The sequence below is a fragment of the Numenius arquata genome, chromosome 18 (assembly GCF_964106895.1).
Source record: "Numenius arquata chromosome 18, bNumArq3.hap1.1, whole genome shotgun sequence".
Taxonomy (NCBI): Eukaryota; Metazoa; Chordata; class Aves; order Charadriiformes; family Scolopacidae; genus Numenius; species Numenius arquata.
In genome coordinates this window covers 3,525,371-3,542,836 of record NC_133593.1, presented here as the reverse complement: position 1 = coordinate 3,542,836, position 17,466 = coordinate 3,525,371, and the positions used below count along the sequence as shown (strand labels likewise).

General features: G+C 51.1%; 1 protein-coding gene across 1 annotated transcript in view; it reads left to right on the top strand.

The window, feature by feature from the left end:
• Nucleotides 1-15,719, top strand: part of GTF2IRD1 (GTF2I repeat domain containing 1) — a 51,929-nt gene extending 36,210 nt beyond the window's left edge. Inside the window, exons 20-28 of the mRNA XM_074160560.1 lie at nucleotides 109-192; nucleotides 1,291-1,474; nucleotides 2,255-2,283; nucleotides 7,724-7,771; nucleotides 11,156-11,233; nucleotides 13,057-13,249; nucleotides 13,740-13,777; nucleotides 14,686-14,822; nucleotides 15,645-15,719. Of these exons, the coding sequence (XP_074016661.1) occupies nucleotides 109-192; nucleotides 1,291-1,474; nucleotides 2,255-2,283; nucleotides 7,724-7,771; nucleotides 11,156-11,233; nucleotides 13,057-13,249; nucleotides 13,740-13,777; nucleotides 14,686-14,822; nucleotides 15,645-15,719 (866 nt within the window). The remainder of the gene's footprint in view (nucleotides 1-108; nucleotides 193-1,290; nucleotides 1,475-2,254; nucleotides 2,284-7,723; nucleotides 7,772-11,155; nucleotides 11,234-13,056; nucleotides 13,250-13,739; nucleotides 13,778-14,685; nucleotides 14,823-15,644) is intronic.
• The last annotated feature ends 1,747 nt before the right edge of the window (nucleotides 15,720-17,466 follow it).

The window sequence follows — 17,466 nt, the reverse complement described above, 5'->3', positions numbered from 1 at the left end:
ATTGCAAGATAAGGACTTTCCTATAATTAGAAAATGGCATTACTTAAAAGTCACAGAGTGCCTTTTAATTTACCAGCAGAAGTCCATAATTGTTTCTTTATTTTACAGAAAATTATGATGCCAGGCTTTCCAGAATAGACATCGCTAACACGCTGCGGGAACAAGTCCAGGACCTGTTCAATAAGAAATACGGTGAGAAACCAGGGTGGGAGTGGGTTTTATTTGCCCTTACACCTCGCAGATTTTTTGCTCCCCCCTCCTCGCCAGGTGCTTTCTCTCACCTCCCCTTTGAGTGCCTGGCACCTTGTGGGGATGGGGAGGGAACGGTGGGTCTGGGAATTGGTGCTGCAGTCACTCACTGCGTGGGCAGCTTCTGGGGGAGCCCGTGATGGGGAGCATGCCCCAGCCCTTCCCACTGCCTGCCCTCCCTGGCCATGCTTTGTTTTTTCTTTTAACCCCCTCTCCGTGAAGAACGATGGTAAATTCATTAGCGGAGAATTGCAGAGCTGTGGGAGCGCTGGGGCTGGCGGGAGGTTGGGAAGGGATTAAGGAGAGGCCGTAGCAAGCACTCGCAGGCGCGTCTGGGAATGAGGAGATGCTGCTCCTCCTGTCCTCAGGGCACCTACCCAGGTTCTGCAGGGCACTCCCACGGCCCGCCTGCCCCAGCATCCATTCTTCATCCAGCACGGCAGGGAAATGCTGCTGTCCCCATTTTCTAGGCAGGGGTAAGACTTGTGCAGGTTCCCAGGTATCAACAAGAGCAATGACTCACAAGAAAATGCATAGCCTTGGTCCTGCAGCCAAAGAGCCAGAGATGGAACACGCCTATGGAGTTATCTCCAAATAACGTCCCAAAGCAAAGAGCAGCAGCTTTCCATCCCTCTCATCATGTTACATGGGCATCATAGAATGGTTTGGGTTGGAAGGGACCTTAAAGACCATCCAGTTCCAACCCCCCTGCCCTGGTCAGGGACACCTCCCACTAGACCAGGTTGCTCAAAGCCCCATCCAGCCTGGTCTTGAACACCTCTAAGGAAGGGGCATGCCCCAGGAAAGAGGCATCATTACACAGAACAGTGTCTCTCCTTGGCTCCACCAGCTCTGCTGCACGCTCGTGGCTGCCTTGGGACCCCCCGACTCCCATCGTGGAGGCAGCCTGAAAATGTTCGTCCTAATGCTTGACGTGGTGCCTTGAGCAGCCATGCTTTGCAGGGCTGGGGATGGAGCCAGGGCCAGAGTAGAAATGGCATCCCTGGTGTCCCACTCACTTACCGCTCGCTTCTCTCCCAGGTGAGGCCTTGGGTATTAAATACCCCGTGCAAGTGCCATACAAGCGGATCAAGAGCAATCCGGGGTCAGTGATCATAGAGGGGCTGCCCCCTGGGATCCCCTTCAGGAAACCATGCACCTTTGGCTCGCAGAACCTGGAGAGGATATTGGCCGTGGCCGATAAAATCAAGTTCACCGTGACGAGGTACGTGGCAAGAGGCGTCAGCTGCCCTGCCGGGCAGGATGGGGAGAGGAGGAACCCCACCTAAATGCACCCCCAGTTCTGCCAGCCCCGTAAGGGGCAGGGCTGTAAATACTATAAATACCTTCAGCCCCCAAGGCAGCAATTAAGTTGGCAGCTAATGGTTCAACAGAAAGGAGGGGACCATAAAATAGAGACTCCTGCTCTTTCCTCCTGTCCGCTGCCCAGGAAGGGGGTGGGGAAGGTGTCGGTGGAAGGAAATGTGACACTTGGTGCAATGGATGCATGGGCAGAGAAATCCCAGCCTGTTTTCTAGATGGTTTGAGATAGGAGAGACATTGATCGGTTTATTGCTGGTGAAACGCAGAGCTCAGGGCCCCACAGCACTTGGAAACGCACCAGCCGTTCATGGGGGCTCCTGCAGGTTTTGCAGCCAAATGGGATGGACACAAGCGGGGAGGGCAAAGACACTTCATCACTGTAAGGTGAGACAGGGAAAAAACAGGTTTTAAGAGTGGCTCCATCACCCTGTTGCTGGGCCATGCTGTCTGTCATCTTACTGACGTGGCCCATGCTGCCCTGAGCAGGGTGTGTGTCCCCGGGGACTGCACGGACCCTGTCCCCGCAGAGCTCCTGCCGGTCCTGCACGAGTCGTGGCAGAGTGTGCGAGGGACAGGCTGATCCCTAACCTCTTCCTGGGCCACGGGAGGATGCTCGGTCCAGGCCTGTTGGCTTCCCAGTGGCATTTTATTTTAAATCTCTTTTCTTCCTTATTTTTTACAGGCCTTTTCAAGGACTCATCCCCAAACCTGGTAAGAGATGATGCCTTTTTGCCTAAGCAATGCATTGTGTTTAGTGGTGGTCAGGGGGTTGTAAGCTGTGGATGGCGAGCAATAATTTTATCAGCTGGAGGAAGGCGGCCCCTGACCTCCCTTTCCTGGGCTTCCCACTTTGGTTTTGTTATTGTTTGGTGCGTTTGCTGAAGTTCCCCTGACTGAGACAGCTGGTCTCAGCATCACCCATCAGTTCTGCTGCTGTTACCTTGAAATGACAGCGTTTTTCTAGAGCTAAACTAGGGCAGGGATCTGCATTCTGTATTTAAGAAAGCACCTGCTTTCTTAGGCATTTTCTTAAAATAAGTAAGTGTTGCAATGAGCTGGCGGGTTCCGTGGCGAGGGAGGGTCACGGGAAGGGGGTGATTAACCACAGGGTCCTCATCGGGCTGCAGCAGCGTGGCAGTGAAAGCCCTTGCCAGCTCGAGGGTATCCCACACGTGGAAACAGTGGGGGAGACATGGGAGAGGGGAGGACGGGGTGTCCTGGGTGCACTCCGTACCCAGTGGCAGAAATCACTGCCCTGGAGCCACGTCCTTCCCCACATCACTGTGATAGCTCTGTCTCTCGCTTCTAGGCTGCCCAGAAAAGAGTGGCTGTCAGAAACACGGGTAAAAACCTGTCTCAGTTTTAAATGTCTGTAATTATAACTGTTGGAAGAGCACAGATGGGTGCAAAAAATGTTGTTGTCTTTATTGATGGCTTCTCATTTCCTTGGCCAGCCTCCACGGGGACGGCACAATTTAGGGAAGACGAATACGACAGAGACAAAAACATTTATATGCTCTCATTTGGAACAGCAAAAAAGGTGTTAGACACCCAGAGGGGCTCTAGCAAAAGGTGAGCTGTCTGAGAAATTCAGTCCAGGGCATGGTCCGAGTGTTGACCCTCTGCATCCCTGTGTATCGCCTGGCCAAGTGATGGGGAGGTCCCCAGAGACCTCCACGCACCTTGGATTTAGACTTCTTATCTTTCAGTCCTCAGCAGCAAGGTCCCGGCTCACATCAGCTGGACCTTAAACGAGCCCTCGGTGAAATGCGAGTTTCGCAGAACTCTGGTTTTTCGCAGAATTACACGGCTATAACGCCGGAGTGAGCCGAGGATGTATCCGCTCCTCCAGCCGCATCTTGTCTTCCCGTTCCTCTGCCGTAATCGGTATAATTACGTTAAGAGACGCTGATCTGACACAAATCACACCATTAACAAAGGAGCACATCAGAAGGCAAATACTTCAACCTGCCAGCTGGCTTGGAAACGCAGCCTGATAGATAGAGATGTAGAGGAAATTGATTTTCTTTTCGATGCACGGCATTTTTTTTCCCTCCTTCTCCAGCTGAACGCTCCCACCGTGGGCTAGCCCATGCACAAACCCAAAGGTATATTTTATTCCATGTATTGTGGTACCCGAGCAGGCTCGGGAGGAGGTCACAGCATCCCTGCTGGGCACGGGGCTTCGCGCCCTCTTCTCCCATGGGGATTTTAAATAAGAGCAGTCACGGGTGAGGGGTTTTTCTTACTTGACATCTCAATTTGTTACAGACTATTTCATATATTTACTAAATCTTCGGAGACAATTCCAGGACTTATAATTATTTTCTAGTAGTCAGACTACCACCGAAATGTCTCCTTGAGAAAAAAGGCTGTTTGTATTTTGCCCCCCAAAAATCCCCGTTGACAGCAATTAACCTCTCGTCTGCTTTTCCACCCCATTACACTGAAGTGGACGGTGGCAACACAGTGGTACATTCACTGCCTTGGCTTTGATCGCTTTTCATCTACCTTAACAAAAGTAATGATTTCCAACTAGTCATAGATCATTAAAAATTTAAATTTAAGAGTGTTCTTTTTACCTCAATCTTGTGTAGTAAAGTCCTGCCATGTAAAATGAAGAGCAGCAGCAGAAGTGCGTGCTTGGCATTAAAACAAAAATCAATGAAAATCACTTTTATTTCGCAGAGGAGCGTTAAAATGAAAGCAATAGTTACTCCCAAGCAGGAGGGCATTGCAAAGGCGTCTAAAAGCTGGAAAGCCCAGGAGATGACTATTTAAATATAATGGAAGTTATGGTTTTTGTGGATCATTTTGGATAAAAATTACATGAAGAGTACATATTTTAAGGGAAAGGGGAAATTTAACATCCTTTTTTTTTTTTTTTTAAATAAATCACTTTAGGGTGATTTGAGTTGCCTTTGGGTTAAATTCTGGGGTTTAATTTGCTTTAAACAAGTTGCAAAGAGCACCCCAGATAACTACAGGACTGAGGAGGGCTGCTCTCCTTATCTCTCCCTTTGAGGGACACCCATTTTTTAAGTGCGACGGAAACAGATAAAAGGATTTCAATATAATCTGAGCGCCTCGCACGCTTTTTTTTTCCTCAAGATAATCTGTAATTTCTTTGTTGAGATGGTATCTCCCCTCTAATGGGTCGCAGCTCGGGAGGTGAGGCTGCCGGCACAGAGGCGGCTGGGGGGTGCATGTCTGCAGGGGTGCTGTTTGCAGAACAAGGTGTTTTTTGGAGGGAAAGAGGCTGGTTTTAGGAAAAATAAAGGTGGCGGTGCTGCCCAGCACCCAGAGGAGGTCAGTGGCTGCGACCGCCTTCCGCAGTGCAGATTTGCAGCCGCTTTCAAGGTGGGATGATGTCCCCGAGGCCACCGGTGTCTCTGTCATCACTTTACGCACCTGGGCCCCCGGGGGCTTTGACCCAGGCATACAACCCTCCTGGCGTCCAGAGATTTTCCTTTTGATTTCCAGTTTCTTTTCTCCCCACCGCTGGTCTTCGCTCTGCGAAAAAAGACCTTCAAACCCCCTTTTTGAAAGCAGAACAGTCTTTCAGCATCGTAACCGAAGCGGGAGAGCAGGGGTGAAGCTCCAGCGCTATAAACACAGCACTTCTCCTTTCTTTTCTTCTTTCCTGAGGCACAGAGATACAAAACAGGCTTAATTTGAGCCTTTGAAAAAAAAAAAAAAAAAGTAAAAAATCAAGCATAAGTAATCTAGCACACGCACAAAAAAATCTTTCTGTATGTTAATTTTTATGTGCTTTGATTGAAAATGTACACCAGCTCCATCTGTCCTATTCCCCAAACTCTCTACCACCCTGATAGATTATTTCCCATACTCCAATTAATAAAGTAGGGCAGGCAGTGTTCTTTAATTAAAAAAACCACACATCCAGGCATCCTTTTCATATTTTTTTTTTTTTTCTAATCACGAGAGCACAATCCTGCTCAAGACTTTGATGAGATGTGCCTCGCGTTGGAAACTCCTAGTGAGAGAAAAAGAAAAGAGGAAAGCGCTTGCTGGGGCGGTGATGGGAGCAGAGAGCATCCAGCTCCATCACCAGGTTGCTTTTCCAGGTCCATGTCCCTCTCCCTTCACCCCCCAGCCCCGATGTTTAACCCCCACGGGAGCCGCCAGGTTATTTTTCCTTCTGATCCGCCTTCCTGTTACCCGGAGTGAATTATTTTTTAGTGTTCGTCTGGTTAGTGTTTCTAGTCCGAAGGTGGAGAATCGAGCAGGCAGTGTGGGTAGCTGTGGAGCTTCAAAGCCTGGTTTTAAGCATCTCCCCGATTTCAATCACTTTTTTCTTTGCCTGTTTTTTGTTTCCTTGTCCTGCATGCGTGGCATCCTTGTGCGGACGGGAAGGCAGCGCCATTGCCCAGCGCATCCCAGCCCTTGTGTTTGCTTTGCTCTTGTCTCTCTATGGTTCCCCACCAGCCTCATATCCTGATGTGTCCTTCAGAGACCCCAAAACTCCCTGTTTTTCAGGGTGCTCATGGAGATGGGTTCAGCTCCATCTCAGCTGTGGTCCAGCACTTAGAGATGCCCTCCGTGCCACACAGTGCAGCGGCCGTGAGCATGGTGGGATGAGGCTGAGCAGCACATGTGGGTTACCGGGACAAGAAATTTTAATTATCTTTCTTAATGAGTGTGATTTCATAACAGCACCTTGAAATCTTCACCTGAAAGGCTGCAAATGCCGCCAAGCAAATGAAATGCCGTGCTGCCCTTCTTAAACTGTTTCTCATTCATGTTGGAAAGATGTTGCTGTATCCTTCTCTTCCTCGCTGCCTGCCTGCGCTCCTGCCCGTGCTCTGCCTGCATTCCTCCTTGTCGGGAGCTGTGCCAGGATCTTGTTCCCTCTTGGCTTGGCTTTCCCTGCACCGATGTGAGACCCATCTGCATCTCTTCCCCTTCGCATTGCGTATTTCCCTAAACATTTTGCGCGGTGGGTGCTGCCCGCGGGGTGTCCCCAGTGATTCAGGGGACCAGGTGCTGGGTGCTGTGGGCGGGGTGTCACCCAGCGACTCAGGGGACCAGGTGATGGGCAGCATCGCTAATTTTCTGGCTGGGTCCTGCTGTGTGGCAGTGAGTGGCTGTGTTGTGGCCACCAGCCGCTTACGGCAGGGCTTGTCCACCTGCAGCCCAGTCTCAGCACCCCGATCTGCACCGAAACGCCGGTGCCTGCAGCTGCCCTGTGCAGTACCCCCTGTTTTTCTGTTCCTTTGCTGCTGCTGAACTGAAGGGCTGTGACGGCTGCTTTCCAGAGCCTGCTTGAAATGTTTGATGCGTGTTTTGAGCTACTTCACATTGCTCATATCTCCACTCAGCATATTCGGACACGCACCCCTGCTCTTTCCCCCAAACCCTTCCAGTTTGCTGGTTCCCATGTGCTGCAATTTGGCAGCAAGTACCTCCCCAGTGCCGTGACCCGCAGCCCCCGTCCTCCCCCCCCGCCAGCTCTCCCCATGGTTGCTGCTTTGGCGTGATGAGCCTCTTCATTCCCCCTTTTCCCCATGATGCAAATCTGTCCCTAGCCCCCTCGCTGCTGCTTTTTCCCCAGGAAATTCATTTCTTTTTGATATCGCTCATCACTTTGGAGTCGGTGGCAAGCACCAGCATCTCCTTAGGGATCTCTTTTTCTCCTGTTCTCCCCCAGTCCCCCATTGCTGCAGAACTGACACAGTTTCCCTGTTTGCTTTTCATCTGCTTTAACCTCAGATGTTTTTTTCCTCCTCTGGCACGGCCACGCGGCACAATCACTGCTGCTTCAGCACGTGCCGTAGATGCTGCAGTTCAGCCGCGTGTCCCTGGGCCTCCGGCTGCTCAGGAGTAGCTCAGGGGGATGCTCACGGGCTCAAGCACATCCCAAAATGGGTCCCTGGTGTGCGGTGGAGAGCCCAGCCCACCCGCCCAGCTCACCGGGCAGTTATTTAGCTACTGAAAGCATCTCTGTGCCAAGGGGCCTCGGAACCGGAGGAATTTTAAGCTGCTAGGGACAGTGTCATCCTGGGTTTTGCTTTTGTTTGTGACCAAGAAACCAAGCTGCAGCACTCATGGCTCTCTTTTTCTTTCTCTCTCTTTTTTTTTTTTTTGTTTTTTTGTTGTTTTTTTTGTCTTCTTTTAACTTGCACTGTAGCCCCTAGACGGATAACATCATTGGAAAAAGCCTACGCTGCCTTGAATGGTACGTAGCTCAGTTGATGCATCGTAGATGGTAGCAGACAAGAAATGCACTTGCATTTTAATATGGGAATGAAAATGTCTTAAACCCCCAAATTTCAGGTATTTTTTTTTCCTCTCCGCTCTGTTTCCCTGTGATACCAAGAACTGAATGATGCAGAATGTGTTTAACGGTATTTTGTTGTTGTTATTAATCCTCTCTACGTTTCTGAGCGCCGTTGCTGCAGTCCCTGGGCATCGGTGCCAGTTCTGCTCCAGACAGACCAACCTGCCACGTTACCCTCAGCTCATCCATGTGTCCGGGCAATTAATTTGTTAAAAAATCCACTTGCCATTTGCAAGGAGAGCTTGCAGGGAGTTGGGTTGTGGTGTGTGTTTTGGTTTTTTTTTGCCTTGCTTTAACACATATTCTGGGCTAGAGTTGGTCTGTAGTCATGTAGGCTCTGGGGATTTAACATATATACTAATTTACAGGAGTAAAGAAGAGCTCGCTTGCCTGTACCTGTGGTAGGGCACGGCGTATCTCCAGCAGATCCAGCCTTAGTCCCATCAGCTGGGACTCTGGCCGGGTGTCTGGCTGTTAATTGCTTGCTCCTGCAAGTTTATAGCTCTGCTTTGAAAACATGCATATGTTGAGCTAATTCAAATTGTATTTAAACCTGCGTTACTGTGGATTGGCCTCGGTAAAGTCAGCGGGTTTCTTCCGGATTTACACCGGGATGTAACTGAATTGCAGCCATTCAGTTACAGGCGGGGAAGAGGCGTGTATTTATCCTCTTAGGCTTCAGGGCCAGATCCTGACCGCTGTCAGCAGCCACCCCGGCTGGGTGCTTCTGTGACACAGCTGGGATTGCCTGGAGGAGGGACCTGAGCCCCTTTCCCAGTGGGACGTGTTGGGTAGTGGCTGTTTCCCTGATGACACAGGCTTCGGGAAGTTTTTGGCTGACGGGAGGGTGTTACTCCAAGCGCGGTGGCCGGGTGGAGGATGTGCATCGCCTGGAGCAGCACCCTGGGATGCTGGCAGCGGCACAGGGAGGAGGAAGGCTCTGCCTGGTACCCTGCCCAGCCAAGATTAGGGCTCTACACGTGGCATCACGAACGCAGACAGAACCATTATTGATCCGTGGGATACCTTGAATTTGGTTTTGTTGTGGTTTTTTAAAGTGCCTAGAAGAATAGGCGGTGTTTCAGATCCTGTTGTCCAACAGCAGACACCTAAACCCCATTTTTAATCACTACTAAATATGACTTGGCGTTTCTAAAAGAAATGTCGCATTCTGACAAAGTCCCATCGGGAAAGAGCAAATGGTGCTTTAAAAATGTGACCTCTTGAGATAAGTGCCTATGGAGTGCAGGGGTCCTCGCTTCAGGCAAGCAGGATTGGGAAACAAATAAGTCAATCAACTGGCTACTTTTTTTAATTAAAAGAAAAAGAAGATAACACAGAGCTGAAGCCAGCAGCATGCATAAACCTGCTTTATGGGAAGGACTCAGCACATTCCAGGGGTGCCAGTGGCTTCCTTGAGTCAATTATTTCCCAAACCCAGGTGGATAAAGTCAAAGGTAGATGGAGATCCCTCTTGCCTGGAGCTGCCTGGGGATGGAGGGGCAGGTCCCCAGGAAGCGGCGCCACTGGCTGGAGCCTCCTCTCTGGCTTCTCTGTTATGCATGCTCAGTTCCAGGTTTTCCATGGCATTTGAGTCCTTGGATGGGAATTTGGGAGTCCTGCCCACCGCAAGGAGGAAAAAAAAAAACCCTTGGGATCTTGTTTTTTGCGTTCAGGTTGCTCGGGGCGTGAGCAGAAAGGAAAGAGCTGCTGCGTTTTTCAGTCCCAGGGAATTAAACGAGTGAGAACACTTAATTTTGGGTGTTTCTTTGTCTGCTACCATCTACACATCCATGCGGGTGTGTATGTACAGCCCAGAAACTGAGCATCAATGACAAGGAAGTCACAGAGGGAGCCCGCAGGCTTTGCCCCCACCAGCCTGACGTGGCCTGGGGAGCGGCACCACAAGGCAAGGTCTTGGTGCTTGAAGTCAGAGCCCCTTGGTGACATTCATTTGATTTTCTTCTATTTTATTTATTTTTTTGCTCCATCCCTTTCAAGTTGCTTTGTTGCCATTTCTGGATTTGAAGCACAACATGGCCCTGAGGTTCCTTCACAGAAACTTCTCCCTTATTTTTTCCTAGTTATATCCGGACAGAGCTATTGTTTTCCATGTGGAGCGGAGGTTTTGGAGGCCGTACCCTGCAGTAGAAGGGTGTGGAGATTTAAGGGTGGCAGCTTCTCTCCAGGACCCTCAGCATCAGGGTGGCCAAGGCGTGGGATTTTCTGCCGGGGGTGCCGAGCGCTGGGCTCTGGGGCCCCTTGCAGGGAGGCAGGGACTAATATCAGGTTTTGAGCTTGTGTTTAAAACAAAAATTGCAAGCCATGCGGTTGCTTAAAACCAAAATCAAAATCGTGTGATTGCTCAAAATCAACATCAAATATCACGTGATTTCTCAGAATCAAATTAAATAGATTCTAGTCTGCTGCAGATGGGGGGGCAGGGGATGCTCGGGTGCCTCATGCTGAGGTTTGCAGCGCTCACCTTGATGTTTTAAATAACCATCCTGGATTTCCACCCCGTGGCGTGGGTGAAAATACCTGCCTCAGGTGCCGTGAGGCTCGTGGTGGTGATGCCTCCTCTCCAGAGGAGACTCCACCGAGCCGGCCCTGCGCTGCGCACCCCGGCTGGCTCGGGGCTGGAGGGGAGACCCCGGCGAGAGGCAGATGAGGGTCACTCAGTCGGTGCTTTATACCTGCGGGGTGAAAAAGCACCAAATGGGGCCAGTTCTGACCCCAGTCGTTTTTCCTGGAGCCCCGCTGAGGATGCTGAATGGCTGGGGGAAAAAATCTACTGCCATAGGCGCATCGTTTGAAATGAGAGAACTGTTTGGCACGATGAGGATAATTAAAAAAGCTAGTAAAGCCAAGCTGATTATATGGCATATTATAAAACAATACTGTACTTAGGAGCCCAGCTATAAAAGTGCTATCTCATTCCTTGATATCACTTGTGGGAGCATTCGTGGCACCGAGGGCCTGAGTCTCCGTTGCTTTGCATATTTTGCAGTCATTTACAGCACCGCAAAGTGGATGTAAAATGCTCTCAGCCGTGGCAGCGTGTGGCAAATGCAGATTTGGCAGCATTTTATAGCCACTTTGCACGGCTCTAAAACACAAGGTGCAAGCGCAGAACAGCCTCCTCCGAGGTGTCCCCACGCCGCACTGGGGACATGGGGACAGAGACACGGTCATGCCTCGTGACAGCATGGGTTTTCCAGGGCATGAGAAAGACGCAGGGTGTTTTATTCCCTGCCCTTTTTTTTTTTTTTTGCTTTGCAGATGAGGACGATGCCAACAGGCTCGGGGAGAAGGTGATTCTCCGAGAGCAAGTGAAAGAGCTTTTCAATGAAAAATATGGTGAGTCTCCCGTCCGCACGCATCGCCAGGCGGGTTTGTTTTTGCTGACAGCAGCCATAGTTAAAATTAATTCGACTGAAGGCCTCTATTTATAGGCCAAGCACACGGCAGCCTGCCGCAGTACAGGTTTCGTCCCACTGCTTCACGTTACAGCCCGTCCCCGGGGACGTTCCTGAGTCTCGCTCCCGGCAGGTGGGACCGTGACCTTCTTGTTGACAGCTCTTCCTTGTCGAGGGGAGGGAGGATGGAAAAACGCAGCCCAGGAGCAGGATTTGTTCGGTCTGGTGTTGGCCTTTGATGTGCTTTGAACGTGAGCCGTGGTGTGTGTGCTGAGCGTGCCTGCCCTGTGCCAGCCTGCGCTGCCTGCCGGGCTGGGAGCAAGGCTGGAGCCGCAGCCTGACACGGGGCACGGCTTCGGGAAAGTTCGCTGGAGCCAGACCAGAAAAGCAGGTTCAGGAGACTGAAGAAGATGTGAAAATGCCATTTTCAGGCTCCTCATGCTGCCAACCAAACCCCTCCTTCCACCCGGCTTTGGGAGCGGAAGAGCCCCAGCTGCAGGGTGCACAGCCCTGAGTGGTGTCACCATCTCAGCCCCGTGGGTACAGGCTGCCACTGCTCATGGCTGTCCCCGTTTGGGGACTTATCTAAGTGCTGGGTGGTTATTTATCAACCCATGAGACCCCTGCAGCAGGGCCGTGGCGGCTCAGTGGCACCCCACTGGTGCAGCGTCTTGCCTCTCTTCCCAAAATAATTGCCTGAAGGAGAAGGAAAATAGCCAAAATGATAGCGAAGCAGCAGGGAATGTCACTTCCCTCCTTTCTCAAGTTTCCCCATGTCAATCAAGGCTGTTCACCTTTCCTGCAAACCCTGTCTGGTTTGGGGTGCTGCTTGCTGCTTTGGGAGCGGATTTGCCCCCTTGGAGGTGCCAGTCCCCCAGGGAGGCTGGTGCTGTGCTCTGAGCATCCTCAGCAGCACTCGGCCCATGTGGGTGCTGAGCCCACAGCAGATCCCCACATTCCCGCTTTCCTGGCACGGTTTATGGAGCGCAAGGTGCCAGGTGGGCTGCAGGGACACACTCCCTGCAAGGACAGCCAGGATTGTGACGGGGCAGCTCACACCTCCAGGTTTGAGGGTTGCAGAGACCCCAGGCAAGAGGAGGCTCTTGCAGCCAGGACCAGCACAGGAGGGGCATTGGCTGCTCCCCGTGGTGCAGGAACTACAAGGGTACTCAGAGAGATGGGCAGCAGGTTTAAATCACGCTGAAGGGAGTACTTTTAATGCAGCAAGGAATTAAATTGTGATATTTCACTGCCTTAGGGTGTTGTGGAGGCCAAAGGGATAGATGGAGTGGTGCAACAAATGGGCAGGAGCGATATGATGATGAGTGATAGATGCGGCCTCCACCCCGCTGCCCCCAAAACCTGCTGACAGCCAGAGGCAAGAGGGAATGGGCAAATCTCTCCCATTTGCCCTCTCTCCTGGGCTGTCTCCCTCACTGCGGCTGCTGCTGGCCCAGCCACCGGCTGGTGCACGCGTGGTGATGGGTTTTACACAGAGCAGAGGTGGGTGTGCAAGTGCTGGTGCTGTAAAACAGCCCTCCCCTGAGGCTCCTGCCAGGATCCTAAGTGGAGACTAACGGAGCAGGCAAAAAATTGGACAGGCAGACGTGAAACAGCTGGGAGGGATGTGGCTGCAGCAAAGGTTGGGCATCACGGCAGCCATGGCTGCTCAAAGTCCTCCCAGGGCTCTTGGTCCTTCGGTTGGTTGGATCCGGAGCCCTGTGGGGTAAAGCCGGTGCGTTGTCCTCTGCTCTGCTGTTACAGGAGAGGCTCTGGGCTTGAACCGGCCCGTCATGGTGCCCTATAAACTCATCAGGGACAGTCCTGACGCTGTGGAGGTTACCGGGTTGCCGGACGATATCCCTTTCAGAAACCCCAATACCTACGACATCCATCGGCTGGAGAAGATCCTGAAGGCACGGGAGAGCATCCGGATGGTGATTATAAACCAGCTCCAGTAAGTTCCCCCAGCTCTGTGACCGGGGAAGGTTTCTGTTAAGCGTTGCCCTTGCTTTTCCAGCCGCGAGTGGGGTAAGTCACAGTGGGGCCACCGGAGCAGGGTGACACCACCGTGCGCCCACAGAGGACCCACTCCACTCCCAGCATCTGCTGTTCTGTGCCACAGGGACGTGCTTGGCCACGGGTGGGCACAGCAAAGCGTTAGCGGGGATGGTTTATCCCCTCTTTCTTGTACAGTTTGAGATGATGGTGCTGGGGAGGAGCACGGCACAGGGGCGGATAACGGGACACCTCAGAGACCCAGCTGAGATATTTTGGGTTGCTTCCCTCTTGGGGAGCGGTGGGAGGCTCCATGTCCCATCCCCACGCAGAGGGGTGTGGGAGGAGGCAGCGTGGGGTCGGGGTCTGGGCTGTGTCCCAGCGAGGACAGGCGCGTGGGGGAGAAACGATGGTGTCCTCCTGCTCTCACCCCCTTGTCTCTTACGCAGGCCATTTGCCGAAATCTGCACTGAGGCCAAACAAACAGGTAAGCGGAGGGGTAAGAAATAACCACGGCTTTCCCTGCCCTGTGGCAGAGAGAATATATGGGCAAAACCAACGGGGGCAAGGGGGGGAGGCATTTGGACCTCCTGCATCCCCAGGAGAGCCTGGGGAGAAAACCCTACCTGGAAAAAGTCAGGCTCAGCATCTGGTCAGGAGCAAACCCTCCTCTTAGACAACTGCAATTCTGTGAGCTGGGGAGAGGCTGGGCTTAGGCTGAAACTTTCAGCACATTCTGGAGGATTTGATTATCCCTTTCCCATTAGCAATTTACTCACCATGAGCAATTTGTTCACTGGTTAAAGCCCTTAATTTGAGCCATCGTTCAGCAGTTGAGCTTCTAAGGAAACAAGGTTTCTGTGATTGCTGCGAACGCATTTCTCTCTCTGTCCCATCCTTCCCAATAAATCTCAGCCAGTTTTAATCAAATGTGTCAGAATTAGCAGCCCCAGAGATAATTAGGAACCTATTAGATTTATGAAAAAAGGTGGCAGGGTAGAGGAGAGAGCTCTGGCAAGCAAGAACATGCCTGCAACCTGATGTAAAAAAAAAAGATGCTCGAGAAAATTTATATATGTAGATATACACACACACATATATATATATATGGACATATTGTCATCACAGCTGGCACCTTCACAGCCCCACAGCATCCAGCACAGACACAAGTCCATGGGATATCAGGCTCTGTAAGCGCTGGAGTTTGGGGTTCGTTTATTTTGGGGATTTTCTTTGCCGGTGCCTGAGGAAGGCTGGCAGCTGTGTGCCAGGTCCTGGAGGCCAAGCCCATGTCACCAACAGTGGCACAGGGAATGGCCAGAGGGGTATGGATCCCTGCATTTAGGGACCACTCTCAGGGCTCGGACACCTCATGCCTTCCCTCTCTCCCTGCAGACAAAGACACCAGCGTTCCCAAACGGAAGCGGAAGAGGATCTCCGAAGGGAACTCGGTATCTTCCTCTTCTTCATCTTCCTCTTCCTCCTCTTCCAATATGGAGTCTACATCATCAACAAATCAGATCTCACTTGTGGTAAAGCCTTCCAGATATTAGGGGGGTTACTGCCTACCTATCTTTCTGCTTCAGGATGCTGCTCTCTGCTCTCCTTCAACCGTCACCACCTCCCTCCGCCTGACAAACACTATAAAGTGTGACATTAAATGGCACAAGCAGGTTTGGCGAAGGAGGGGACGCAACTCTGGGGCTCCCCTTTCCTGCCGGATTTGTCTGAGGTGGGGCTCAATGGAGCAAAGTGCCTGCCACCCCTCAGGGATCTCCAGCATCAATCCTGCCCAGTGCCTCGGGGCGATGCTCGGAGTTAGCAGGAGCTGCACACGAGACATGCTCCCACAAATCCCTCGACCCCACTGGGTTAAAACACTGGTTTGGTGCTGGCGGTGGCGCCTCGGCCCCGTGACACCTCTTGGCAGAACCCAGCAGTTCCCCCGTGGTCTGAGCTGCACCGGGAGCATCGCTCCGGCTCTGTCCCGGGAGCAATGCAGAGCTCCGGCTCAATCCCAGGAGCAGAGCTCCAGACTGCAGCGAAACTGGGAAAATAGGAAACGAAATCAGGGAGACGCATCCAACTGCTCTCCCTCAGGGTTTGGCTTCGGTTGTGGATGACACCTAATGCTTCTAAAAAATAATAAAAAAGCACAAGAGAAATATAAACATAGAAGTTTCTTTTTGTCAGGTTTGCTGGTGGTGTTTTGGTTTGGGGTTAGTTCTTTTATCTTATTTGGAAAGAGGGAGCAAGAGCCCGTGTCGGAACGTGTCAGAGATTTGACGTATGCATGGTTTTGTGTTGTGTCCTAACAGAGACTTTTGCCTTCTTTTTCTCTCCCTCTCTTTCAGCAATGGCCCATGAACATGTACATGTTAGACTATGGTGGTCTAAACGTCCAGATCCCAGGACCTATTAACTATTAGACCTCAATACCGAATAAGAACCTCAAATGAAAGAATAAATAAATAAATGTAATTTATGTAAAAAGTGTATATTCCAATATGTATCAATGCCTTTTAGTTTTTCCAATGATTTTTACACTATATTCCTGCCATCAAGGCCTTTTTAAATAAAAATAAAAAGTGTTGCCTTGCTCTTAAAAGTACTTATTTTATTTTGTATATTATTGATAAATAGCGTTTAGAGATGAGAGTAGGTGCAGGCGGACACCCCCGGGCAGACCCTGCCGTGCTTTGGCTGCTCAATAAAATCCTTAGCGTCACCAGTGCTTGAAACCAAGAGGTTTGACACGTTTTAATGCTTCATTTGCCACCGATGTCTTCAATTTAGATCAAAGGCCTAAAAGTTGACTTGCAGAGCTGCGGGAGGAGTGGTCCCAAACTGCAGCGCTGGGACAGCCCTTCCGAGCATCAGAGACCTGTGCCCTCGAGTCCTCTTTGCTCTGGAGCAGAAGCAGGTTTGGATGAAGTGGGAAGGGGCTTTCAGGGCCCCCCGAGGAGCAAGATCCCCCCCAAACCTTCTCATGTCTGGCCTCCGGCCGCCCCAGACTTAGAAAGGCACAGAAGCAATTTCGGTTGCGTGCGTTTAACCGGCTTCTGAACCAGGAAAAACATTTAATTGGGCGAAGTTCTTCACTATTTGTGATTTTCTAAGAGGATTTGATGCCTTACGTGGGGGGAAGCTCCCACAGCAAGTACAGGCTGATCCCGTTGATGCTCCACAGGTTCCATAACGCTGGACCAGGAGCTGCGAGTGGCATTGCTGAGCGCGCTGAACCCCATATAAGAAGCAACCCAGTAAATTGAGGGATTGTCGTGGTTTCGGCTGAATTTACCAAAACTGGACCGACAGATGGCCCTTTCCCCCCCTTCTTCCCCCTAAAAGAGGAGAGAGGAGGAGAAAGAGATAAGGAGATTCAGAAGTTTAGAATGAACTAAACGACTTTAATGAAGAATTAATATTAAAATAAAAATAAAGAAGAAAATAATGAAATAGATACAATATATACAAAACCGTGTCAAGCTCCCAGGATGACAGTCACGTCACCGGCAGGCACTGGGGAAGTCCCAGACTGGAGTCAGCGACGGATGGGAACTGGATTCCAGCTCTGGAGTCAGGAACACACGGATCGGGATCAAAGGCAGATGAACAGACAGAGTCCTCTCTGGACGTCGGCCATCGCAGGAAGGGGCTGACCCTTTGATCCCTCAGCTTTTATACTGAGCATGGGGCAGATGGGATGGAATACCCCAGTTGGTCAGGTTTGGGTCACCTCTCCTGTCCACTCCTCCCCACCGATGTGACCTCTTTACGTTTTTTCCATTTCCGACCCTCTAAGGGGGCAAATAACAAAATTGGCTGACCTTGGTTGTTACGGCAATAAGTATAAGCAAGGGCCTCCCTGCACACCATTCCTTGGCATGGAGCACAAACATTGGGCTTATCATTCTGGGAATGAGCAGTTTTCTCCACAATATGCCGTTAATTTCAGAGAGTTAGAGGAGGCCTAGCTAGGATGTAAAGTTACAGAACAGAAAATCGGTTCAGTTTTACTTCAAACCGGGACAGGGATGTTACTTGAAATCCCTGCAATTTTACCTCCATTCCACTCGTAGAGTTTGGCAGCAGAAGCTAATGGCGCCGAGCACCGTTCCTAACCACCGCGCGTGTTTAACGTGTGCTTTGTGTCTGCTGAGAGCCGCGCACGGG